This window comes from Rhineura floridana, chromosome 2 (assembly GCF_030035675.1).
Source record: "Rhineura floridana isolate rRhiFlo1 chromosome 2, rRhiFlo1.hap2, whole genome shotgun sequence".
Taxonomy (NCBI): Eukaryota; Metazoa; Chordata; class Lepidosauria; order Squamata; family Rhineuridae; genus Rhineura; species Rhineura floridana.
Window position 1 is genome coordinate 86,790,739 of NC_084481.1, and position 27,508 is coordinate 86,818,246.

Sequence of the window (27,508 nt, forward strand, 5' to 3'; positions counted from 1 at the left end):
GTTAGCAAATGTATGGTCAGGTCTGCTTTACTGCTTCATCTTCAACTATAGATTGCCAGCTCCCTGCATAGATACAGCCACCATGCAGTGAGACAGGCTGTTGCTACACAGCATTAAATTACCCCAAACTACCTGAAATATTTTGTTGATGTATGTACTGCAAATATCTGTTTCTCTTTCTCCCAGCTATTTATGAGCAGTCATGTGAAGCCTATCGGCACCAAGGGAAAACATCTGGTTTCTTCCACATTGATTCTGATGCAAGTGGTCCACTTCCACCACTTTTAGTCTACTGCAATGTAACTGGTAAGAATGTACCACTATCACATCTGCATTTAGCACTGGTCATGATATTTTCATTATAAAATATGCAGCCTAAAATCTGTTTTATCTTTGGGTGTTGATGTAAATGAGCTGGAAGAGAAAAGTAGGTTTTATTGGAATGGGAAAACTGAGTGAAATCTTCAACGTAGTCTGAAGAAGCTTCAAATGTTATATAAATGTGGTAGAGTTGTAATGAGCAAAGTACAGTTACAGGTATTTCCCTTACTAGAAACAAGGTTCTGATGTTTTCTGAGGCTTATGGATTGGATATGCCACACTTTACACATCAACTGTTAGCACAACTCGCTAATGCTTTACGGCTTCTTGTTTTGCTCTGTGTAATGTTTAAAATGGGTATGAGATAGACAGGAGGTGAACTAATACATGATATGGAATAGGGAAGGGATCTGCTTGGTGGTGCCAGTTCAGATCACATTCTGCTGAACAAGCAGGTGGTTTTGGTCCATTTTCGTTACTTTTTCCACAAGCCTTTGTTTTTACCAATTTGTTTTTTCTCTCAAAAATAATGAAATTGTTGTTGATGTTATTTCTAACAATGTTTTCCTATCAGAAAGGAAATCTGCTTTCTCTCTGCCCTGTGCCTACACCCCATCCCCCACTTTGACTCCTCCACCAGCTCCCAAATTGTACTAGATCCCCCAACCCCACCCAGCTATCGGAGAAAGTGAGATATTGCCTGGTCAGTTACTGTAAGAGAAAGAGAGAGCTCGCCTGGCCAGTTTCATATTAGCAAAGCAAAGATGCATGCTGATCAGTTTGTTAGCAAAGCAAAGAACCACACTAGTCAGTTTCACCTTAGCTTGACAAAGACCTTTGCTGGTCAGTTTCATGTTAGCAAAGCAAAGATGCTTATCAGTTTAACATTAGTAAAGCAAAGACCCCTGCTGATCAGTTTCAAGTTAGCAAAGCAAAGACCCATGCTGGTCAGTTTCACCTATTACAACAAAGACTCACTCTGCTCAATTTCAAGTTAGCACAGCAACACAGCACAGGGAATACAATAATGATACTATTATTATATTAGATACAGCTTTTTTTAAAAAATCCAGTGTCAGGAAAAGCCACAGAAGTTTGCAAAATTCAGGATTAGTCCACAAAGACAGTGAATGTACGAACTACAAGGAAGTCCAGTGTCAAGCTTGATTTTGCGAAATGCCTACCAAACCCTAATGTGGAATAGAGAGGCTATTGCGGTACATTTTTGACAGTGTTAGAATCCTTCCACATCTAATTCTCACATGTCAAATCTTGTTTAAATGTTAAAAGTCAATATCCAGGCACATTGCTGCCTTCAGAGCACCTTCTGCAAAGTTGGCATTTCCATTTTCCCTCCTACAGAAGTTAACACATGTGTTAACTCTTCCCATCTTACGTTTTATACAGATTTTGGACACAAAAAAAGGAAGCAGAACCATTTCTTTGTTGTCTAGCCTTAATGTAACATCAGTGTGTTTATTTTGCCTAACAGTGTGAATCTCTGACAAGTTGTGATAAAACATATTGGATCCTTCTTAATGTTTGTCTTCTGGAGTATTATTCACTATCCTTATGGCATACACTTTAAATCAAAGATTGCTAACAGGCAGTCTGCATGGTAGATCATGGCCTACCAGTCTTTAAGTCAAGGTGTGGTAAAAGATCTGTACTTAGTTTCACTTGTAAGAGAAAGATAAATTTTGAGACATGGTTATATCTTTCTTCTATCATTTTCTTTCTGCTCTCTCTTCCTCCCTCCCCCCAACCTTCTTGTGTTTCTTCTCTCTATCATCACTATATCATAAATATCACTAGATTTTAGGTGTGATTCAGAAAAAAACATTTAGACACGTAATACAAAAACCTTTAACCCATTGATTTTAGCACAGATTAGGAACACTTCACTTATCTCATTTTATTAACATGTGCACTCATGCACGCACACACACACCAGCTGGTGCTTGATCTCATCCATCATGGACTTGAGAGATTCCCCCTAGGGTATAATAGAGGCTTGTTTTGTCTGCCTTTTTCTGTAGATTGTGCACATGGTGCATGACAGGCCATTATGTAGAATAAGGAGTGGAGAGTGTACACATCCCTCCTTGCTCTACTCAGTCAAAGAATGAAAGCTTGTGTTTCTTGATGGAGCAGAGGGGAAGGGCAGGGCAAGGGGGGATCCAAGGGGATGGAGCGACTCCCTTACGAGGAAAGGTTGCAGCATTTGGGGCTTTTTAGTTTAGAGAAAAGGCGGGTCAGAGGAGACATGATAGAAGTGTATAAAATTATGCATGGCATTGAGAAAGTGGATAGAGAAAAGTTCTTCTCCCTCTCTCATAATACTAGAACTCGTGGACATTCAAAGAAGCTGAATGTTGGAAGATTCAGGACAGACAAAAGGAAGTACTTCTTTACTCAGCGCATAGTTAAACTATGGAATTTGCTCCCACAAGATGCAGTAATGGCCACCAGCTTGGATGGCTTTAAAAGAAGATTAGACAAATTCATGGAGGACAGGGCTATCAATGGCTACTAGCTGTGATGGCTGTGCTCTGCCACCCTAGTCAGAGGCAGCATGCTTCTGAAAACCAGTTGCTGGAAGCCTCAGGAGGGGAGAGTGTTCTTGCACTCGGGTCCTGCTTGCGGGCTTCCCCCAGGCACCTGGTTGGCCACTGTGAGAACAGGATGCTGGACTAGATGGGCCACTGGCCTGATCCAGCAGGCTCTTCTTATGTTCTTATGTTCTTAAGATATGGTAAGTGCACACAAGCTTTCATTCCTGGTAATGACCTGGCATGTGAGGGCCCATGGGCTGTGGAGAAATTGAGAACATAGATCTCTGTTATCCTTTGTGGAAGCCCCTTCACAGACATGGTAGACTGAATTGATCCCTACTCCCCAAATGGAGACAATAGTCAAGAAATCAGAAGAAGGCTGGGACTGGGGAGGGCAGCTATGAGAAAACTAGAAAAGCTCCTCAAATGCAAAGATGTATCACTGAACACTAAAGTCAGGATCATTCAGATCATGGTATTCCCAATCTCTATGTATGAATGTGAAAGTTGGACAGTGAAAAAAGCGGATAAGAGAAAAATCATCTCATTTGAAACGTGGTGTTGGAGGAGAGCTTTGTGCATACCATGGACTGCGAAAAAAACAAATAATTGGGTGTTAGAACAAATTAAACCAGAACTATCACTAAAAGCTAAAATGATGAAACTGAGGTTATCATACTTTGGACACATCATGAGAAGACATGACTCACTAGAAAAGACAATAATGCTGGGAAAAACAGAAGGGAGTAGAAAAAGAGGAAGGCCAAACAAGAGATGGATTGATTCCATAGTGGAAGCCACAGACCTGAACTTACAAGATCTGAACAGGGTGGTTCATGACAGATGCTCTTGGAGGCCACTGATTCATAGGGTTGCCGTAAGTTGTAATCGACTTGAAGGCATATAACAACAACCCCCCTCCCCTAAATGTGTAACAGACAATTGAAACACAGCAAGCATATCCAGGTACAGCTACAGTCAAATAAATGTCAGGCTGATAAGCGTGTTTGTTCTTAATATATGAAGTGACCCTTGGGTCAGCCTGACATTGTGTGGATTGCTCCCTCCGTGTTTGGAACTTCAGGGGTGCTACTGATGATTTTGTTTAGTACTAAATCACTACTGATAATTTTGTTTAGTAATAAATCTATAGCTATTCACTCCTTGTATTGTGCTGGTTCACTAAACTACTTCTATATACTGAAGTATGTTTAAAATGAACCCTACATGCCCCCAAGGGGACTATGTTTTAACCTCAGTGTCTGAACTATTTGGTTACAATAGCCAAAGTCATTCTACTGCTGTTTCTCCCAGTGTTGCAGTTTTGTTGTACTCCCAGACCCCTGGCCAAGAAATCAATAGCACTTAGAAGTTGGTATGACAAGATCAATGCTTAATTTTAACTTGGCCAGGTATTTATCCATTATTGAAACCTGTGCTGCTGCTGATTGTTGTTGTTGTCGTCTTTGAGAGAGTTGGGAGCAGAAACAGTGAATCCTTTTCTCCGACTGCCAATGAGAGTACAAAAAGCAAAAACAAAAATATATGTTTGGAGAACACCACTATAAAGACAATAAGAACTGACTTTCAGCCGTGAGTGAGGTCTCTTATTTTCACATCTTGATATTTCTAGTCACGGGACTGTAGTGCCAATGGTGGCTCTCTTTTCCAAGAAGAGCAGAAGTTATCCACATAAAATAGCCATGTGCAAAACACCAAAGCCAGTCAATGAGATGACTATACTCCACATCTGGAAAGGTTAAAGGCTTCATTTAGGGACACGAGAGTGCATGTTCCATCTCCACTAACGTTCACCAACCTGGTGCCCTTCATATATTTTAGATGAAAACTCTCATCAGCTGAAGCTGTCACAGAAGGTGATATGCAGAAAAGAAAAAATGAATCCACCAGAAAGTTTTGTATAAACAACGCAGCTTTGATTCACTTGAATATCATTTGCTGAAGTAGTCCAGATAGTAGGCTATCTGTTTAAAGGAGAATGAATGAAGTGGAAGGAAGATCAGTGATCAAAAGTAAGAGACTGAGATGCTGTCTCAGTTTGGTCAGTACTTGGCTGGACTGGGAAGGATGCAATGCGAGTCAATTATATATTTTATCAAAGGAGTGGATTCTGGCAAATTATAGGGAAGAAGCTGCCATTTCCCTGATTCTTTCTAGGACATTTCTTTGTCCTATGTAGCAATTTGAGCAGCAGATATATTCAGCAGAAGGAGTTAACATGTAATGAATAGTAGACATATTTGGGCCACTTTGCATCACCGTGCTTTGGGACTATTTTATGAGAGTCAGACGTGTCAAACAGTGGTGTGGCAAAGCCCTCTCTATTTTTTTCTCCACAAGCTTCTGATCTAGGTAAGGAACTCCTGTATATTAAGGACTTATCTGCCAGCCTCTGTATAGAAGATAGTGCCTCCCTTTATGTTGTTACTGGCCAAGGGAACAGGTGGGCTGTTAGTTGGAAATAAAAGAACTGACACTTCACAGTGTAGGAAGGATGGCTTTCTGAGGAGGCTGATACCTGAACCTTTGCCTTAGGAGCAGTAGCAGACAATGTGGTGGGCTGCTGTTGCTCACCTGACCTTCAGTTGTTTGCATCACTGCTGCTTACCAGGAGATAGCAGGAAAAACACTAGGGAAGTTGGTGTGGCACAAACACACTGACAGGAGAACTGGCTTGGTTCCATAGGTGCATTTACACTGCACCGACCTTGCTGCCTCCTCACCCTTTCCCCTCCATTTCCCAGTAAGCAGCAGTGATATGATTGACCAGGGGTCAGGTGAGTGGCACTGTCCTGCCATGCCATCCTTTACTGCTTGGGAGAGATACACAAATGAGAGAAGCATCTTATTAATTACATTTTTATTCTGACCTTCCTCCAAAGGCATTCACATCAGGAGTGGGGAGGTGCTGCTGGACTCCAACATCCCTGACCATTGGCCATGCTGGTTGGGTTTGATGGGGGTCTAGCAACATCTGAAGGGGCATGGGTTTCCCAACCCTGGCATGTGAGGTAGGAGGTCAGGCTGAGAGATGGTGACTGGTCCAAGGTCCAGATCTTCCTGCTTCTAGTACAATACCTGCCTTATCTCACCATACGTTTTAAGCTACATGGAGAAAGTGAGTAATTTAGGAAAACTGAAGCTGAGATAATGCAGGTCTGATCTATTTTCCCCTCTACTTTTCCCACATACCTCAATTTTGAAGCTCAGCTGGGGCTCATTACTATATCAGAGTGTTTGTAGTATGCCTAGGCACACAAATCTTTAAGGAGAAGACATAGACAGCATTACCAGGCACCATGGAACAAATGCGTTGTATCAACTCACAGAATACTTTTTTTCCTCTTGTAGCACTTACCATATGTTTGGCTTGTTTGAAATTTAATCAGTTTGAATAATCTTGTTCAGTGACAAACCTTCTAAATCACAGGGAAATTATTTTGTTTTCAGGAGAAAATCATTGTCCGTAGGGATATTTCAAACAAGACAAATAAAAAATGAGAACTATATGAGAACTTCTGGCATTGGGTGGGACAAAAATTCTTGTATTTTTGCCCAGTTTAATTTATATGCTGTCAGGGCCAGTGCAAGCTATTCAGAACATGATCTATGGAAGAGATTTAAGATCTCTTCCTGTTTCAGAGAATATGCATGCACTCATATATGTTGATACTATCGGGTACCTTGGCAGGGCTATTCTTCTTTGAAATTCCCCCTGTCCCTTCTAGGGAAGAGGGAGAATATCTGCTAAATTGGATCTATCACTGGATTTTGACATAATCCAACAATCCACTGTGTTTTCAGACCAGCATTGATTTCTTGCAGTGGGTCATGGCTGTCATTGGCATGGTTTGTTTTTTTTAAAGAAACCACTCCGGATTTTACGTTATTGTCTTCGTAATAGGCTTTCCCCTAAGGTGATGCATTCTTAATGGCTGTCTAGGCGATAACGATCACCATTTATATCCATTAACCTTCCTCCAATTTTCTCTTTGTTTTGTTAATTCTCAGAAATTATTTTTTCCCTCTCACCCATTAAGTTGTAGTACAGAACAGGTTGGACAGGTTTCCGCCCTGCCCCCCCCCCTGGGTTTTGAAAAGAAGTTAAGCAGTGGTGATCGACTTTCCAACAGTAAAAATCAAAAGTACTACAAAACAACAAGGATAGTGAAATGGAGGGGGAGTCATCTTTAAGCAGCATATCAGTTAGCCTGAGGTAGGAGACAGGCAGTGGGTGAATATCTGCCTCATTACTATGTAAATAGAAAAAAAGGTGGAACAAGTGCCTATAGCAGCCTTTCCCAACCAGTGTGCCTCCAGATGTTGTTGGACCACAACTTCCATCAGCCTCAGCCTGCTGGCTGAGGCTGATGGGAGTTGTGGTCCAACAACATCTGGAGGCACACTGGTTGGGAAAGGCTGGCCTATAGCATAAGCATTTTCAAAAGCATTTTCGTTAGAAATTACATTATTTTCTTCTCTTAAAAAAACCAGCGAATTGGCAGTTGTGAAAACAAGCTGGAACAAAAAATGGCAGATTGGCACCCAAAGCCGGACTATTGGAATTAAAATGGATAGGAACCAGTTAGCGAACCCCATCCCTAGTTCCTTCCATGTGTTTCATGCCACCCAAGGGGGGGTATTCCACGGTTTTAGAGACAACAGGTTCCCCATCCCTTGGGTAGATTATTTGAAGCTTTGCCAGGTTTCGGGCAGTTAAGAAACTATGTAGCCTATGACATTTTGCATCTTTAAGAACTAGTGGAAACTTAATGGACGTTCTCCATCATTAACACAATGTACCAAGCTCACTAGAAAAACCACTTTGTTTTGTTGTTATTGCTATGACTACCTTACAATTTGCCTTTAAAAGAACTGTACTGACTGTCTTTTTTTACGCAGTTTACAGTCTGAAAAGAGGTGTATGCTCACTGAGGTAAATGCAGGTTCAAGAATTCAGGCTGGAATCTCAGGCCTTTAAGGGTCTTCTGGAAACATTTGCTCATTAGGCATCATGGGTAGTCAGTGGCACGACCTTGGTACTGGCAGCTTGATAGTATTTAGTCTTTGCTCCCAGATTGTTTCTTTCTGCAGTCATGGGCCATGCAAATTTATTCATGAGAGCAGTTCTTATGTTTTTAAAAGATAGCTTTTAATCAGATACCATATGTGCCTGGAATGCAGAAAACAGCTAGTTTTCCTTAAAAAAAAAAGGTTATCCTCATCCGTGCTATGTACATAGTGAAGGGGAATGGAAGCCTCATCAGGCCAAAGGGGAACAAGAAATTAGGACAGGCACATAAAAGATGGGAATAGTTCTACCCTCCTTTTTCCCTAGACAATGCATCATGCAGGGTTAGCCAACAGGAAGGCAGATGCTCTTGGATTAGAACTTCTGTCATCCCTAACCATTGACCATTCTGCATGAGGTTTATGGGAACTGGACTCCAGCTACATCTGAAGAGCACCACTTTGGTTATGCCTTCCACAGTGTAGGAAACAGGATTTTGTGTAAGAATTATATTAAAATGTAATCTTTATAGACAATTTCAAGTTCTCATTTTTTCCAATCTTAAATTCAGTTCATATTTCTGCATCAGCTTGTATTTTTTAAGCTCTAATGAAAATCCATCAGCATTTTAACATGCATTTCTCCGAATATGCACATTTTATATACAATTCCCCTAATGTATATATTTTTGCAAGCAATTTTCCCTAACATGCATTTTTGGATGTTATCTTCACTAATATATACATTGTTATGCATATTCCCTTATTATACACATTTCTGTATGCATGTTTTGGTTGGAGAACTGCATCACAAAATCTGAAGAAGTGCAAATTTCAACAGATAGTTGTTTTTGGTTCATGTGTTGTTTGGGGAAGTGCAAATTATGTAGGCTTGTGTGAAAACATGAACCACCACCCAACGTCCTTTCCCATCCCTACATTCTGGAATTAACCCAGAGCTGTCTGCACATCACAACCTCTTAATAAACTGAACCATTTAGTTCTAAGACATATGATTGTAGTGTTATCTTCGAATTTAAGCATTGCCACCCATGCTTTATAAAACAATTTAACAAGCACTTAGGATATCTGGCTTTTGCTGGCTTAATTTCATTTTTTCCTGAGTTAATATAATGCAAGGAGCATTAGTTGTCCTTCAAATGCTCTACCTGAGCATGGTATGAAACTTATCCAAGAGTGTAATGAAATAATAAAGCTGTGTGTGTTGGGAGGGAGATGAGAGAACTTGTGGGGAGAGTTGTTTCCTCATTCTTTCCACACATACGCAAGTCCAGGGGGACCTAATTAATTAAAGTCAATGGAGAGAGGAAAAGAATAGGACATAAATGTGTTAATGTTCTTCCATGTTTATTGAAATGAGGAAAGCAAGCAAGGCTTGTTTACATACCCTACGAATCGCAGCCTGTCTGGCTGGGCCCTCTCCACAATTATTTCTAAGGCAGAAATGGATGTAAGAAAGCATGTAATTCAACTGAGCCAGTACCTACAATCCCAGAAAAGTCAATTCCTTTGGAAAGAAATATTCAACCCCTGCAGAAATCTGGGGCATCTCCAAGCAGACAGGGGAAGTAGTAGCCTTTTAAAGAGAAAGTAAACCATGCTTTCACACACCAACCAAATTTCAAATGTTAATGGTGACAACAAACATTCAGTAGGACCTATATTTCCTCAAGCAATTGTACTCTGTGTGTGCACATGGATGTAATATTTTCTATGGCCAGATCTCCCTTCTTTAATATGATACATGATGCTCACATATTACATCAAATAATTTCCTAATGCCTAAAATTTTGCATAGCCCCAAACTGTTCTTTCCATCTTTCACTGCCCTTGTACTGATTTTTCCCAACCCAGGGCATACTTCATATTGTTGCAATGCACTGACTTCCTCACTTCACACCATACTTTTATACCCACTTAATTGGCGGTAAAATCCATTCATCTCAATTGGACTTTTGAGTTAGACATGCATAGGATTGTGCTGTCAATGGTTATTCTTTTTGGCTCATCCGCTATTTTTGTCTAAGGTCTGTTTCACTTGATCTTTTCTCTCTTTCCCTTCTCTTGGCCCAGCTTTGACAGTACTTGACCTACCATTCCTTTGCTTTTGATTAGCCTCTGTATTTAATCTGAATTGTTTGAATAATGTAGGTCTAACACTAGAGCCAGTGGACCCAAGCCTGATCCATAATGTACCAAAATGAAATGCTAGGCTGGAGCTCTTCCGTCTTGCTAGATATTCTTTCTCTTAAAGAGCGTCTATAGTTATAGAGCACTGCTAATGGAATTTACAATGGTGTGGAGGGGTAGTAAGCCTTCCAGATAGTGGCACCACATTGGCTTCCCCTGCTTTAAGGGGTGGTTCACACAAACATGTAGCACAGGTCCAAACTAGATAGGCCAGTGGAAGTTAGATAGGTCATTATCTATCCAGCACATTTGGGTTTCTGCCCTATAAAGAATATAAGAAGAGCCTGCTGGATCAGGACGGTGGTCCATCTAGTCCAAATCCTGTTATCACAGCAACCAACCAGATGCAGTTGGGGTATGTGTTTGAAGCTGTAAAAAAGCACAGAACTGGTGGGCAGCAGCCAGAAGTGGAATGCTTCCTCCATCCATATTTTCCCACCAGAAAACATTTTATCACAGCTGTGTTTTTTTCTCCCTAGGGGCTGCATGCATGGAGTAACCTGGGGCAGGAGAAAAACAAATGAGGAGAAGTGAGAGAGAGCATGGCTGGGGAAAAGGTTGAGCTGCCCCATGCTGCCTGTGCTCCACTTTAAATTTCCCTGGTGCACCCCCTCTTCCAAGGGAATTGGCACAGCCATCACTTCCAGTTGTGCCCTCGTCAGTCAGTGACTTGAAGCTGAATGCCTCCATTGAGAATTATAGTACTTGAGATTTGGTAGATGTGAAAATGCCATCTACAGTGGTTGATACATGATGGACATTCAATCCAGACACATCATTACTTGCAGTTTCCTGGTGCTGTAACACATCCATGGCAGAGGTGGAAACCAAGGGAAGAGTGTAATGAAGGAATGCAGAGGCTAGGAGAGAGAAAGATTGAAAGCTAACATAATGTTACGATTCTGTAACTGTTGGCATCCAAATCTCATATCTGCATATCTTTGCCAAATATATATCAATTGTCCGTTCAGATGGGATGGCAGATGCAGAAAGAGAGCATGCACCACAAAAAAAAATCAGTGCAGCTATGCTACCTATGCAGCTATTCCCATGCAGCTATTGCTACCTATAAATTATGTGTTTTTCTTCACGTCAGAAGGGTTGTAGCTTGGTAGATAGCAATGAAGTAGCTCAGACTGGGAGCTTATATAGGAACTGGGGTCTGCACCCCTTCCTGGCTCTCAGTAAGGCCTTGATCCAAGCAGATAGTTTCCATGTTCTTCTCCCTCCTCCTGAGTTCCTCCTTCCCATGCAGCTAACTGGTTATTCTCCTTCAGAGCAGTGGCTCTGAAGTTCTTGCCTTGCTCACCATCTCTTCTGCTCCTGTGCCCCTGAGGAAGATGAGAGAGAGGGATCTCAGAGCTGGCCAGGAACCCAGGCAGCTGGTGTGGTTGCCTCAAGTCCCTGGGACATATTTGTCCAGATCTGATGGCTTCTCAGGCTTATTGTCAGCATGGAGGTCTGCTGAAGGGTCCTGCCCCATGGTTCTCATCAGAAAAGACTTCAGGTTCAAGTTGTTTGAAGGGCTGAACCCTCGCAACCATTAAAACAATGGGCTCATCATAGCTGTGTATGAATGTGATATTTGCTCCAGAATTCAGCTTCCTAGCTGGGAATCCCAGTTTTCACTTTAAAGCAACAACTTTTTGGCCTTGATGGCTGCAAAAATGTGAGCAATATGTGGTGATGTTTCAGAAGTTTAAAGAATGGGGTAGAGTTCCAGAGACCAATACTGGTTTTTATTCTTTTCCATACCTAGCAGAACCAGCATACCCAACAAAACCAGCATAAATTATGCAAAGTAAATTTACTTTAGAGCTGAGATGCTAGGACTCTGCTGTTAGTGGACACTCCCAGTTTAGTCTCATCCAGTCAAATCCAGCATAATGTTTGTTTTGTGAAAGTTACAGTAAACGTCCACTTTAGACAGTCTGTTGGAATGAAAAGTGCATTACAACTGTAGAATTCCCCCACCCCTCAAAGAAACCCTCTGGTGCTACTAGCACCTCTCACCCAGTTATCCCCTTGTTTTCTCTGGTATCTATCCATGTTCTTTTGGCTTCTGTGAAACCAACCCATTTAAAGAGCACTCTTTCCAATCCCCCCCTTTCTGTCTTTCTTCTCCTGTTTTCACAGCAAGGTTTTCTTTATATATTAGACAATTGCATAAAACATAGGCTGCAGGTTGTTCCCCATGTATTTTGTAAGTGCATAGAGCACATGAACCAGTGAAAAGAGCATCTGTGTTGGCAGTGAAAGAGAATGATCATTTGTGCCCATCAGTATATCCATTTGACCCAGAGTAAACATGTTATCTGTGTGATTTACTGTGGGTGGGTGGTTTTGTTTTGCATTTTTAAACAAAACTTTTTTATGAGCAGCTTTAGTGATACTCCGGGTGGCAAATATCTGTGGCTTAAAGAGGAAAGCTCAGCAAGAGTCTTTCAAGTGGCACAGCAAGCTGCAACTCCCACTGCTAAAATGTGGCATGTTGTCAGAGGCACTTTAGTGGATTAGCAAACTCCTTTTAAAAGTTAGTATGCATTTGCATTGCTTCCCCTCCCTCATTTCCTCTTGAATTGCTACAAGACCCAATTATAGATAAATACTGGAAACCATCAAGCCTGCTTTTTCTTCTAAACCTGTAATGTGCAACTTGAACTAAATTTGCCATTGCCAAAAAGACCTAATTGGGTTGGGGAGGCGGAAGGTTAGAAAGAAGGCTTTGTACATAAGAATTAAGATGTTATAGCGAGTGAGCCTAATGCGGCTGTAATAACAACAGAAGGAAGCAACAATAACTAGTGAACATTCACAGGGGGCAGATGAAGGAGAGTTGTATCCAGTTATTTATTCAGTCAACAGTATGGTAGTAGGAAGAGGGTTCTTTTTTCAATGTATAGAAGTGTCATAGGTGTAAGGTCTTCTAATGGTTTTATGATGAGATTGTTGAATCAAAGTCTTGATGCTTCTTGGCCATAGGCAACACCAGAAGAAGGGGAAAGGGGGCTCAAACCAACATCTTCTTGTTTTCTTTTAAAAATTAAAAAGTAGATGTGGGATTAGGCAAATTCTTGGAAGATGAAGTAACAGGGGACTTCATTTACACCAATATCTGCTGGGAAACAAATTCTGCCAAACATGGCCCCTCAAAGAAATTCCTGACTTGAGTTGCTAATAACTTTCTTTTACAGAAAGTAGAGGAAGGAACTAGAGGATCAACTATCCTTGACTTGATTCTAACCAATAGAGATGACTTAATGGATAAAGTGGCAGTTATGGGAACTCTGGGGATTAGTGACCATGTTATAACTTCTTTATTTTAAAGGAAGCAAAAGCTGAGAGTAGCCATACACGTATCCTGGACTTCAGGAAAGCCAATTTTAATAAACTCAGTAAGTAAGATTCCATGACAAGCAACCCTAATGAGAAAAGGAGTCCAAGAAGGGTGGGAGTTTCTAAAAGAGGAAATTCTAAAAGCACAATTGCAACAATTCCACCAAGGAAAAAAGGTGAAATACAGCAGAAGAAGCCAATGTGGCTTCACAAAAAGCTTAGAGATGACCTGAAAACAAAAAAGAATACATATAGGAAGTGGAAGGAAGGCCAGGCCACAAAGGAAGAGTACAGACAGATAGCACAGAATTACAGGCATGGCATCAGGAAAGCTAAAGCTGAGAATGAGCTGAGGTTAACAAGGCATTCTAAAAGCAACAAAAAAGCTTTCTTCAGGTACATCCATAGTAAAAGCCAGAGAAAAGAAATGGTGGTACAGCTACTCAATGAGGATGACAAAATGATAACAGATGGGCAAAGCCAGAAGTGCTCAATTCATACTTTGGCTCAATCTTTGCCCAAAATAGGGTCTATCACCCTTTTGGCAAATGTGAGGTACAAGTTGAAGGGACAGGATTGCAGCTTGAGATTGATAGACAAATGATCAAGGAATACTTAATTACTTTGAACAAGTTCAAAACTACAGGGCCCAATGAACTGTATCCTAGAGCAGTGGCTCCCAAGGGGGACAGTGAAATAATCCAGAGGGGGCTGCAAACAGTAAAGAAACAAATTTATTATTATTATTTATAAAAAAGTCTTCACTCCCTAGATGTTGTCTGCTCCCCATTGCCGCTGCACATGACACTTTCCCCTTGCTCCAAACAAGAGGGGAGGATTTTGCTGAAGCATCAGAGAGTCTTTCAGACACGCCAAGGGTAGGCATCTGCCTATACCGCATATGGCAGATACCAAAGGAGGTTGAGGGAGGTGCTTCCAGGAAGAAGGGGAGATTACTATCCTGACTCCCGTCTCCTTGCACTGCTGCTGCTGACAATGCCCTTACGAAGAATGAGAGGAGAGGACTTTTCATGAAGTAAAAAGAAGCAAGGCTGCAAGGAAAGGCTGCTTTTCCCCTTCTTTCCTGGCAGCCAGCCAGCCTGCCTTCCTTTCTTGACTCCTACTTCACTGCCATCTCCTTTTAAAAATTATTCTTATTTGCGAGGCTGCCCACATCTCGCCTTTGGCCCAGATGAAGCCAGGGAACGATGAGGAAGCTCAGGACTTGCTCACCCCCCATCTCTGTGGCTATTGTGTGTGCCAGTGTCTCCCCTTTCTTCCCCCTACATTCCGCCCCCACAACCTCTCTCTCCAAGATGCTGCAGCAGTTGAGGGTTCCCCCCTCCCAAGTGTCCAAATGCAGGCATGCCTGCAGATGCTTGTAGGAGGGGCAGGTGTGTTTCTGTGTGTGTGTGTGTGCATGCGCTGATCTGTCTTCTGCTCCACTCTCATTCCCCAAGTGCACACTAACCAAGTCATCAGTTCTGATGATCATCCCAAGGCCTCAAAGCACTAACCCCGCTCCTTAATTTGTCCACCCTTTTGTCTTCACAACCTAGTATCCCCTCAATTACCACATTGCTGCTTCTTGATGATGATTTTTTAAAAGCTCAGCAGGTTGGCTGAGGTTGGGGTCCGCATACTGCAGCTGAAATGTTTTTATATATTTAATTATTATTGCGTTTATATCCCATCTTTCCTCCAAGTTGCTCTAGGTGGTGCACATGGTCCCTCCCCCTTTCTATTTTATCCTTACATCAATCCTGTGAGATAGGTCAGGCTGAGAGACTGTGTCTGACCCAAGGTCACCCATTGGGCTTCATGGCTGGGTGGGGATTTGAACCTGGATCTTAGTCCAACACTGTAACCCACTGGTGTTGGGAGACAGGACTGTACATCTTCAGACTATGGAAAGGAGGGGTATACCAATTTGATTGGACCTTAGCATTAAGAAAAGAAAGCAACACCTCCCTGTCTGCAGTATGGAAAGCAATATTTTGAGATGAGATTTTGCCATACACCAATTTTTTTCAATTAACAGAGGCTAAAATTACAATTAGCATGGGGGGGAGTGTCACAAAACATTCTGAGCTTACAAAGGGGGTCCTGTACTCATAAAGATTGGGAACCATGTCCTAGGGTATTGAAGGAACTGGCTGAAGAACCTCTGTCTATTAATTTGTGAAATAGTGGAAGATGGGTGAAGTGCCAGATGACTGTAGGAGAGCTAATGTTCCTATCTTCAAAAAGTGTTCTGCCCAAACTCAAGGAACTCAGACTCAGAAATGGCTGTAGTTTTTTCTTTTATTGAAGTAAGAGAAGTTTCAATTCAGTGTGCTTCATGAATCTACCTACAGCTTAGTGAGAACTCAGCATCCCTCTCTAACTAACTAGGCACAACTTAGCGGCATAAAGACATTGACTCAGCAACTAACCGTCCGGCCTCACCCAGCTTAAGTAGGGCTGGGCGGCCCCCTGCTTGCATATACCCTGAGTAGCGGTTGGAGGCAGGGGTGTAAGCACAAACTCCTCCTATGCTGGGCTTGTTGAATCTCCTGCCGTGCCCGCCTGCTGGACCTGGGCAAAAGTGGGGTCTTGGCATCAGTCCCATCCTCTTCCTCCACATGGGGAGAGCTCTCTGGTGGCAGCAGTGGCAGCGGCAGAGGAGTAGTAGTGAAGGGCTGGTCTGGGGGTCCCTCTTGGGGGGTGTCTGGGATGGCTGAAGGTGGTCTGTCAAGGTCTGGAGCGGGGACTGCTTCAGTGTCCCTCCCCTAATTGGGTCCTTCCCCAGCCAGGATGTCCCAGTCCAAGTCTTCCTTCCCCCGCCTGTGCATCATTCCATCCCTGGCTAGTATGGCTCACGACAAAAAGTGCAAAAGGAGGGAACTCCAGACCTTTCAGCCTGAGATCAATTCTGGAGCAGATTATAAAGCAGTCAATCTGTAAGCACCTTAAAAACAATGCAGTGATTACCAGAAGCCAACATGGATTTATCAAGAACAAATCCTGCTAGACTTATTTTATCTCATTTTTTGATTGGATAACCTCCCTGGTAGACTGTGGGAATGCTGGGGTCATAATATACTTCGACTTCAGCACAGCATTTGATGAAGTGCCCCATGATATTCTGATTAGTAAGCTAGCTAAATGTGAGCTGGATGGAACAACTATCAGGTGGATCCACAGTTGGCTCCAGAATCGTACTCAGAGTGCTTATCAATGGTCCTTTTGCAAAGTGGGGGGAGGTAATGAGTGGAGTACCACAGGGCTCAGTCCTGGGCCCAGTGCTCTGCAACATTTTTATTAACGACTTGGATGAGGATGTGCAGGGAATGTTTATCACATTTGCAGATGCTACAAAATTGGAAGGGATAGCTAATACCTTGGAAGACAGAAACAAAATTCAAAGGGATCTTGATAGGCTGAAGCATTGGGCTTGAAAACAACTGAATGAAATTTAATAGGGATAAGTGCCAAGTTCTACACCTAGGAAAAAGAAATCAAATGCACAGTGATAAGATAGGGGATACTTGGCTCAGGAATACTACAAGCAAGACAAATCTTGGAGTTATTATTGATCATTAGTTGAATATGAGCCAACAGTGCACTGTGGCTGCAAAAAAGACAAACACTATTTTAGGCTGCATTAGCAGAACTATAGTTTTCAAATAGTTTAAAATAGTCCCTCTATTTGGCACTGGTTAGGCCTCATCTTGAGTACTGCATCCAGTTCTGGTCTCGGCACTTTAAGAAGGATCCAGACAAACTGGAAGAGGTTCAGAGAAGGGCAACAAGGATGATTAGGGGACTGGAAATGGAGGCAACAAGGATGATTAGAGGACTCTCCCTATGAGAGACTGAAAGAACTGGGCATGTTTAGCCTTGAAAAGAGAAAACTGAGGAGAGATATGATAGTGCTCCTCAAGTACTTGAAATTTTGTCACACAAAGGAGGGCTAGGATCTCTTCTCGACTATCTCATGATAGCGGGCTCAAGTTACAGAAAACCAGATTTTGGCTAAACATCAGGAAAAATTTGCTTACTGTTAGAGTGGGAAGACAATGGAACCAATTACCTAGGAAGGTGGTAGGCTCTCCAATACTGGAGGCATTCAATAGGCAGCTGGACTGCCACCTGCCTGGTATGCTTTAACTTGGATTCCTGCATTGAGCAGGGGGTTGGACTCGATGGCCTCATAGACCCCTTCCAACTCTACGATTTCAACTCTAGTATTCTAAGATAAGCCTATAAATGACTACAAATCATGATGGCCATATGCCAGTATAATGGCAGAATGCCTGTAAATACCAGTTGCTAGGGAACGTGAGTAGGAGATGTCTATTGTGTTCATGTCCTGCTTTTAGGCTTCGTATAGGCATCTAGTTGGTCCTTTTGGAAAAGAGTGCTGCTTACCAGGAGGTAGAGCAGGAGGTGCAGGGCAGCAGCAAAGTCAGCATGATTCAAATGCAGTGGCATTTGCACCTTGCTGCTACGTCCCGCTCCACCTCAACCTCATGGTAAGCAGCAGTGACACAACTGACTGGAGGTCAGGTGAATGGCAATGTCCCACCACGTCATCCACTACTGGTCTCTGTCCACTCCTGTCTCCTCTCCTCTCCTCTCCTCCTGCAAGATAAATATGCATTGGTCTCATTCTTTGAGAATGTACCAGCTATAAATACACACAAAATAGCACAGGAGATGTGTGTGTTTTGAGGGTGTTTGTGTGATTAACCTTTGTCCCCCAACTTAGATCAGTCCTGTAGCAAATGTAATTGCTGACCACCCCTGCATTGCTGTTGTATTCCTTTTTGTTCTTTAAAGGTTTATGAAAATGCACAATAGTTTGTTGTTGGAGAGCCCTCACAGTTCTATCTTGCTTCCCCACCCCCTTTTACTATAGTCAAGAAGCTATTAGCCAAAATCTGAGATCAGTTCTGTTTTACCCTTAAAATGAAAGAACAAAGTGTCTGTTTTATGCTGCACTAAAGTAGGAGAACATTTTTGCCTTTCCGTCAAGCATGATTCTTCAAGGTCAGCACTTAACAGAAGAGGTGGGCAAAGAATTCTCCTTAGTATCTATCAGTTTGGGGAGTTTTGTTGTTTTGGAGAAGTGCAATGCTGATGCCCAGACAAAATATCATTATTATTGTTGTTGTTGTTGTTGTTATAATATTCAGCTCTTCCTCCAAAAGAGCCTGGGAAGGCAATCCGGTGTCAGTTATTTGCTTGGATAAATGTCCAGTGTGCTTTTTTGACTAACATTGAATCAAAGTGTAAAGACTGGGGTTCTAGTCATCCAAATTTCCATGAGGACTGTTGTAATTGTAAAACATCTGAATTACATTTGTATCACTTAGGTTTGCAGATAAACCTATATTGTTCTAAGCCCCAGTTTGATGTATGGCTTGTCTTTAAAAGTGCCATTTTTGAATCCTTCCTGTTTTTTGAGTTAGAACTTTATCAAAGGGCATCCATTTCAGTGCTGTTGCTAAATGCTCTTGTATCTAACAGAGACATGCACCAGACCTCAGATGCTTTTGAGTTTTCCGGCTTTGTTTACCTTTCTTCCATTTCATTTCACTTAACAGAAGATAAGATCTCGACTGTGATCCATCACAACAACAGTGAACTGACTCGAGTCCGTGGGGCTGATCCAGGGAAGCCATACACCATGAACTTCAACTACAACAGCAGCACAGAGCAGCTGGAGGCGATGATAAATAGTGCCGAATACTGTGAACAGGAGACAGCTTACCACTGCAAAAAGTCACGTCTGCTCAACACCCCAAGTAAGTGTCATAAAGTAAAATATTTCCTCTTTAACTGTTATTGATTGCACAGTTAAGATTCCACGCTGCTACCCCAGCAAAAAAGTAGAGCACAAAGTCAGGTGCATCTTTGCTTTCCCAGACATGCACAGTCTGGTGTCATGCCAGATATTCTGCTTTGATAGAAAGCAGAATGCTACCACGTATGGGTGTACTGCAGATACAGACACGTCCTCCTGTGAGAGAACACATTTGCAATATCCTTGTTAGCCACATCCATGGATGTTGGAGAATTCCAACAAACATGGAAAAGGAAGCTGAAATTGCTGCAGTTGGCTTGTTCACTGGTGGTCAGAAACAGAAACCAGTCAAGCAAATATGATCAGTATTTGTTCACATCATTTTCAGTCCTTAAACAATACATAATTAGTGCCATTACTTTGAAATGAATGTAAGTTACATAAATAGTTTACTTACGTTAAATAGCGGGCAGCAAGATGAATAACATAGTATTTGGCAGGAAATGAACTCCAGCGACACAGAAACAGCACTAATCGTAATAAATACTGTTCAGAATGAAAATCGCTGTCTTCTTACATTCCTAGCCACATCATGTTACAATTAGCATAGCTATTGTTATCACCAAATGGTGAACATGTGTATTGAGCATGGGACTGTGGGCTTTTGTACAATATGCACCAGTTTAGTGATGTTAGAGTTATGTTTGAGTAATCACGTAATGAGAGATCTGGTGCAGAGACCCAGCCAGCATTGTCAAGGATCAGAGAGTGATGAAAGTGGTAGACCAACAGCGTGTGGGCACCTGTTTTCCATCCTTGATTTATGTTTAATGTAGAATATTAAATCTATTGAAATCTCCTCAACATTGAAAATGGCTTTTCCACAGTAACACGGGGACAGGTTTGCCCTCATCCTTTCCTTGGGAAAAAGACTTGGGTTGGTATCTCCCGAGGAGAGGGGTGATTTGGATGGGGTACGGTATGTCCCCCGGCCTATGGGAAAGGATGTGGCAGAGCTTAAAAGCCTGTTCTGGCCCTCCAAACCTCCTCCTTGCATTTTGTTTGCATCCACCCTCCCTCCCTACATACAGTATGGGCTACGGCAGTCATCTTATTGGGGCCAAGTAGGAGCCGGAATGTTTTAGTTGGGACTCCTTAGTTGGGGACCTTTGCATTTCACCTACTTCATACTGTTGGGTCTAATTTGTTTGGCTTTAGGGAGAGGTGTGACAGCCTGCCTGTTATGGCATTGAGTTTGGGCAGGTGAGGAACTTGGGAGTTGTAATTAGGTATAATGACGCATTATTGGGTAAGGGGTACCCTTCAGAGATCGCCCAGGCCTTCGGTCTGGGGTGAACTGGGGGGTGCACCTTTGTGAACTGTCATGTGCATCGGCATGAACACAAGTACAGTGGGAAAAGGGTGTACATGGGGGATCCATGCTCAAGGCTCACCTAGCAAGCAGGCAAAGTTATTCCACATTCTTGGCTGGAGAGTCACAGCTACATGCTGGAGTATATGCCCAGGGGTCTGGAGGGAGACTTCCCTATCAGAAGTAGTTGAATTCCTCACCTGCCTGCATGTTCTAATTTGGTTAATTGGAGATGTTTTAATTGTGATTTGCATATTTAACCCAATGTCTGGTCTCATGAGTCTTCTTCATGGGTGTGGGGGCAATACTCTATGGGTTGAAAACAGGGGGAAATGGTCCATTAACTATCAAATAACCCAATCCTTGCTTCTTAGTGTGCTTGAAGCATGAGGTCTAGAAATTTACTTTTAACAAACTGAAAGCTCAGAGGCTCTTAAATAGAAAGGCCACAAGTGCCACAGAAGTACTTTGCAAACTTCATGTGACAACAGAACATATGTAATCAGGCCCTGCTTTAAGCATCATGTAGTCTTCATGTTCTTAATGGAAAGAATGAAAGCTCATTCTAACTAATCAGCAGTGCAGAACACCTTGTAATTGTTGGTGGCAACAGAACTCCACTTATTAGTGGAGAAATTCCCAGATTACTAGCGGCCATCACAGTTACTCCCAATTAGCACGTAATTAGCACCTTAGAGAGAATTGAAAAAACAAGGATTATGTCTTCAAGACAAAGCTGGAAATATTTATGAAAGCTACTATATCATACATTTTAAATCTAATGCTTCAATAATTACCAGCTGGAATCAGGAAGTATTCCCTCCCTTCACGTAGTGCAGTGCTTTTTTGGTAAAAAATGAAGTGTCGGTACTCAAATCTTGATAAAAGTGCCATGGCTGCCATGGGCAGCAAAAAGATTAGAGGTGCTGGTAATGATTATAATTGTGGTTTTTAGTCTCTTGTTTAAATTATACTTTTTATTGAATAAGTTTTTAAGTTTTCTAAGAACTTCACCAATATTTTCTAACATAAATACACAAATAACTAAATAAAGGGTGAGAGAGGGGGGAATGAAGGAATGGGAGCTGTTCAAGGAATTAAATGGAAATGTTATTGTTTTTTCTGGAGTATTAGAGGTGACCACAGCTGAAGATGTGACATTGTACAAGTGCTTGGACTGCTGTTTCTGGTTTAACTCCAGCCACTTTGTTCCACTTCTTTTCTTTGCTGGCCCATGAATTTAGCCTTCAGTGTAATATATCTCACAGGGCAAAATGGAATGATTCTTTCATCCAGCTTTTGTCATGAATGCCACACGAAGTGATCTGAAAGCACATACACAAATTACAGTAAATGGTAATTTGTCAGAAGTACTTTTATCCATTGTTTTTGAGTCTCCTTCAAAAGATAATTTCCATGTTATCCTAGATGCAGCACTTGCCACTGTATTATAAAGAGTTGTGTCATTGTTATATAAAACAATAAGGGCCATGGTCTCCTGTCTTCTGAGAAAGGCTCATGAGTGTCAGGTACATCTTCTACAGTGTAATTATTACTTGGCTAATTGGAATCTTCGTTCTGAGAATTATCGACTAGGAGCCTGTTTATCACATATTTCTGACTCTTTTCTGCCATCAGTCAAACTGGCGATGTTGGCACTTCCCCCACTTTAAAAACAAGCCATTCTATATTTAGAACATTCAGGACAGGAATCATTGGAATGAGGGTGTCATCACATGAGACAAAGAGATATTAAGTATCTAGCAGTGTGACACAAACAAAATTAACGGGAAGAGTTTATACCCATATAAATGGCTCTTCAGAAAATGTTTAGGCTTTAAAATCCAGTCAGTGCTCTCCATTCTTGTAAGGCCATCCATGTCCCACACTGCAACATATCAGATGAAGCCATCCATAATGAGGCATGACATGAGCAGAGAGTGGGGTGGTCATGGACATGTGATTCTAGGACAGGGATTGGCAATGTGATGCCCTCCAGATATTGTTGCAATCCAACTCCTGTCTTCCACAACCAGCATGGTCAGTGGTAAGGGATGATGGAAGTTGTAGCCCAATCAGATCTGGAGGGCACCATGTTGGCTATCCCTGATTTGGGATATACATAATTTACAGTGCCCTTCATCTTATGTGTCATTTTCCTCATCCTTTTCCTTTTTGGATTGACTTCCTCTTTTATCTACTCTCTTTGCTCTCCCAGATTTCTACTTTGCTCCAATGAGTCCACCCACTTTGCCTGCCACTCTTTGGTGCTATATGCATACATTTATTAAGGGTGGTATTCAATGCTAGTCATACAGAGTAGTCCCATTAAAGTTAATGGACATGACTAACTTAGATCCATAAATTTCAATGGGTCTAATCTAAGATGTCACTCTTCATATTTATTCATTCTTGATATGAGTTTGCTCTACTGCTGCTACAGGTAAGGCTCACAAAAAAGCTGATACACCTGCCACTGTTGGCCTATACCTACTTGCCATTTCCCGCATTGCTGGGAGTAAAATAAATTGATGGCTTCAAATTTATATTGCAATTTTATCAATTTGTCCAATAAAGTACCAACATCCTGAGCTGTGCTGTAAGATTTATTTTATTGATTTTCAGAATGTTCTCATTCACATTAAGTACTCACAATCTAATCAAAATGAAACAATATATGTGAACAAATGTGTGTCTGTATCCATATATCACATTTTTCATTCAAAAAAATAAATGGAGCTAATTTTTCTACAAATTTGTCCAAGGCCTATCTTCCCTCCTGCATCCAAACAGTTTTGTCCATGTTGCTATTGTAGTATCTCCTTCTTATAATTCTGGTGTGGGCTGAAAAGACTAGAGTTTCAGTATAGCCCCCTTTAGGTATGCACATTAGGGTTAACTAAACATGCAAGGGAAATTGCTCTAACTTTTTTTGTCTGCCAGAATTGGATTCAAATTGCAGGTGTGGTTACTCCTGAGGGTATGAAGCCTGCTAAATGTTAGACAGATAGGTGCAATGATTCTCCCACAAGGACAGATATTACTGTTTGGGGAAACATAAATCAGTTTGAAAATTGGGGACATGTGGAGGGTGCCCTTGGTAGGAAACCTGCTAAAGTTTAGACAAATAGGTCCACGGGTTATCATGGTAAGTGATTTTACCTTCATTATATATGTAAAACACACACACATAGGAAAAAACAGCGTGGTTTTTTCCCACTATCCCCTCCTGGAAGAATCCTCTGTAAAGAACAGAGCGAGGGCGTGCTATGGTTTTTAATCATTTGTTAGGCAAAAGAATGATTGGGACAAGAGCAAGCCACCCTAATAGCATAAGTCCATGACTCACTCCCTGCTGTCAGAGCCAAAACTTGGAGAAGGAGGATGACCTTCCTGCTTACTTCAACAGCCCATGATGTGTTGTTGTTATGTGCCTTCAAGTCAATTACGACTTATGGCGACCCTATGCATCAGTGACCTCCAATAGCATCTGTCATGAGCCACCCTGTTCAGATCTTGTAAGTTCAGGTCTGTGGTTTCCTTTATGGAATCAGTCCATCTCTTGTTTGGCCTTCCTCTTTTTCTACTCCCTTCTGTCTTTCCCAGCATTATTGTCTTTTCTAGTGAATCATGTCTTCTCATGATGTGTCCAAAGTATGATAACCTCAGTTTCACCATTTTAGCTTCTAGTGATAATTCTGGTTTAATTTGTTCTAATGCCCAATTATTTGTCTTTTTCGAAGTCCATGGTATGCACAAAGCTCTCCTCCAACACCACATTTGAAGTGAGTTTATTTTTCTTTTATCTGCTTTTTTCACTGTCCAACTTTCACATCCATACATAGAGATCAGGAATACCATGGTCTGAATGATCCTGACTTTAGTGTTCAGTGATACATCTTTGCATTGAGGACCTTTTCCAGTTCTCTCATAGCTGCCCTCCCCAGTCCTAGCCTTCTTCTGATTTCTTGACTATTGTCTCCATTTTGGTTAATGACTGTGCCAAGGGATTGATAGTCATTGCCAAGTTCAGTGACCTTGTCAACTTTAAAGTTCCATATATCCGTTATTACTTTAGTCATCTTGACATTCAGCTGTAGTTCTGCTTTTGTGCTTTCCTCTTGAACTTTCATCAGCATTCGTTTCAAATCATTACTGGTTTCTGCTAGTAGTATGGTATCATATGCATATCTTAAATTATTGATATTTCTCCCTCCAATTTTCACACCTTCCTCTTTGTCCAATCCCGCTTTCCGTATGATATGTTCTGCATATAGATTAAATAAATAGGGTGATAAAATACACCCCTGTCTCACACCCTTTTCGATTGGGAACCAATCGGTTTCTCCATATTCTGTCCTTACAGTAGCCTCTTGTCCAGAGTATAGGTTGCGCATCACGACAATCAGATGCTATGGCACCCCCATTTCTTTTAAAGCATTCCATAGTTTTTCATGATCTACACAATCAAAGCTTTGCTGTAATCTATAAAGCACAGGGTTATTTCCTTCTGAAATTCCTTGGTCCATCCATTATCCAGTGTATGTTTGCGATATGATCTCTGGTGCCTCTTCCCTTTCTCAATCCAGCTTGATCCAGCTCATGATACACATCGTCTTTTTTGTTTGTATGTGCATTGTACATACTAAGTTGTATCTTATGAAGTCCTGAAATCAAAGTACTTAGGTTAATGTCAATTAACATCAGTGGTTCTACTCTTGTCAAATATAATCCAAACTTTACATACTTTTTAAAAAAAGCATTAGAAAAATAAAGATGTGTTATAGTGCACATACATGCAGTTCTGGAATAAACAGTTGAGAAACAATTTCTGATTGGTTCCTGTGACATGTGAAGCTATTCTGTTTTCAGCATGCATTCTCTTAGAGTGGACTGTGTATGGATTCATTTCAGTTCTTGTATTTAATCTATCATATGGCCACTATTTTGTGAAATGAGTCATTTGGCATAAGCGGTGGTGCACATCAGAAGATAGGTCATCTGAGAGAGAGGCTAGTGAGGCAATTCCTATCAGGGTGCTTATAGTATCTAAAAAAATCTGTCCGGGGCAGGCAGCCCAACAATGTCTGTGTTTCTCAATGGGAAGTGAACATTTCTATCCAGCATTGGAATAGTGGAGGTGCACACATCCTTCCACAAATGTGTCTATCAAATAACTGTTTCTTATGAGAAAAATAGAAGACATATGGGCAAACAGAACACTGCATTCCTGGATCTACATAGGGATGAACAAATCATTCTATTTCCACTGCCACTTTCACGTGTTAATTCATAAGTAGGAATGGAGAAAAAACTATCTTCACATTTTAATGCAAACCTACCTAATTCACACTTCCTGAAGCAATACTCAAAATGAAATGCATCTTCACACTTTTGCAGTTCAGTTCTCCAACCCAAACACGTGAACAAGAATGCATATATTGGGGGGAATGTACATAAAAGTGCATATATTAGTGGAAAATTACATAGAAAAATTCATTATTTTAGGGGAAATTGTTTGCAAAAATGTACTTTAATCTGTTCTTTTTTAAAAAATCCGCATGAATTTTTGTTTTACTTGATCCAATATAATCAAGGGGAACATTAGAATATCAGGAAATGTAGCTTCATTATGAATTGAATTATGAATTCCACAGAGATGAAATATATTTACTTCCGTTTATGAACGTAAGGTTAAAAAAGGTGTATAAATATCTGTGAACTTTTGGATTTTATTCAACTATTTAATTCCCATCCATTATTTAACTGTATATAATAACATGTAACTTTGCATCTCCTTCTTGTCCTCTTTGTATGTGTGTGTGTCTGTAAAAATACTTTCTTTATAAAAATCCACATGAAAATATGCATTTAAATAATATTTAAATACATAATATAAACATCAACATTCATATTTCTGAGATTAGTTTCTGAGGTGATCATCCTAAACACACTTACTAGGAGTATGCACCATTAACACAATAGGGTTTAATTTGGACAAATAATGCACAGGACTGTGTGGTAAATGCATTTCCCTTCAAAATGCACAATTCTAAAAATATGTTTTCTCTCAAACTTAGTTCCAGTTCCAGTCCATACACTGGTACTGGAATTCACAAAGATCAGATTCCTCGACCAACCCTTTTCTCAACATGTTATCCATTTGCAAGAGTGTTGTGTATAAACAAATGTTATTTGTTCTTCAGCCAAACAACAACTGAAAAGATATGATTCAGCTTTCTTCAGCTAAACAACTGACAAGATATGATTCAGCTTTCAATGTGTGTAAAACTGGGGAGGTTTTACAAAGAGCTCTCACCAACAAGGTGATCTGGAGAAAGGTGCATGTTTAATCATTCCTCAAGGGAAGGCTGCCTAAGAAAGTGCCTTGCAGTGGTTAAATCTTTTGCTGCAAGTATCTCATTTGTTTGCTCCTGGGTGATATTTTCATCTGGTCTGAGAACCCTCCAGAAATTGCAAGATTTGATATACAGAGTAGCCGGGGACAAAATATACTCAGAAAATAAATGTGGAACATTTCTTGCATGGAAAGCATCTTACCTAATATGCAACCTGCTCACAGTCCAGATGCCTTATGAAAACAAAATGGGAGTGGCAGGGGAAGTCATTCAAACCCAGAAAACATCATTTGAGATTTCTGGGCTTTTACCTTATCCCAGTCTGCATCTGTACTGGAATTGTTTTTTTAAATATGTTTTTACATATGTTTTTAAGATGCTTCGTTTTTAAGATATTTTAGTGCTTTATCATCTGTTTGCTGCCCTGAACTCCCTTTGGGAGGGAGGGCAGCATATAAATATAATAAATTGTCAGAAGTACAGAGCAGGGGTAAGAAACGGGTGGCCCACCCAATGCTGGTGGGCTCCAACT

The 27,508-nt window shown here is 41.2% G+C and overlaps 1 protein-coding gene across 1 annotated transcript in view; it reads left to right on the top strand.

The window, feature by feature from the left end:
* The window catches only part of LOC133377914 (contactin-associated protein-like 5), a 114,112-nt gene that overhangs the window by 55,242 nt on the left and 31,362 nt on the right, over window positions 1–27,508 (top strand). Inside the window, exons 5-6 of the mRNA XM_061612712.1 lie at window positions 187–306; window positions 19,046–19,246. Coding sequence (XP_061468696.1) covers window positions 187–306; window positions 19,046–19,246 — 321 coding nt within the window. The remainder of the gene's footprint in view (window positions 1–186; window positions 307–19,045; window positions 19,247–27,508) is intronic.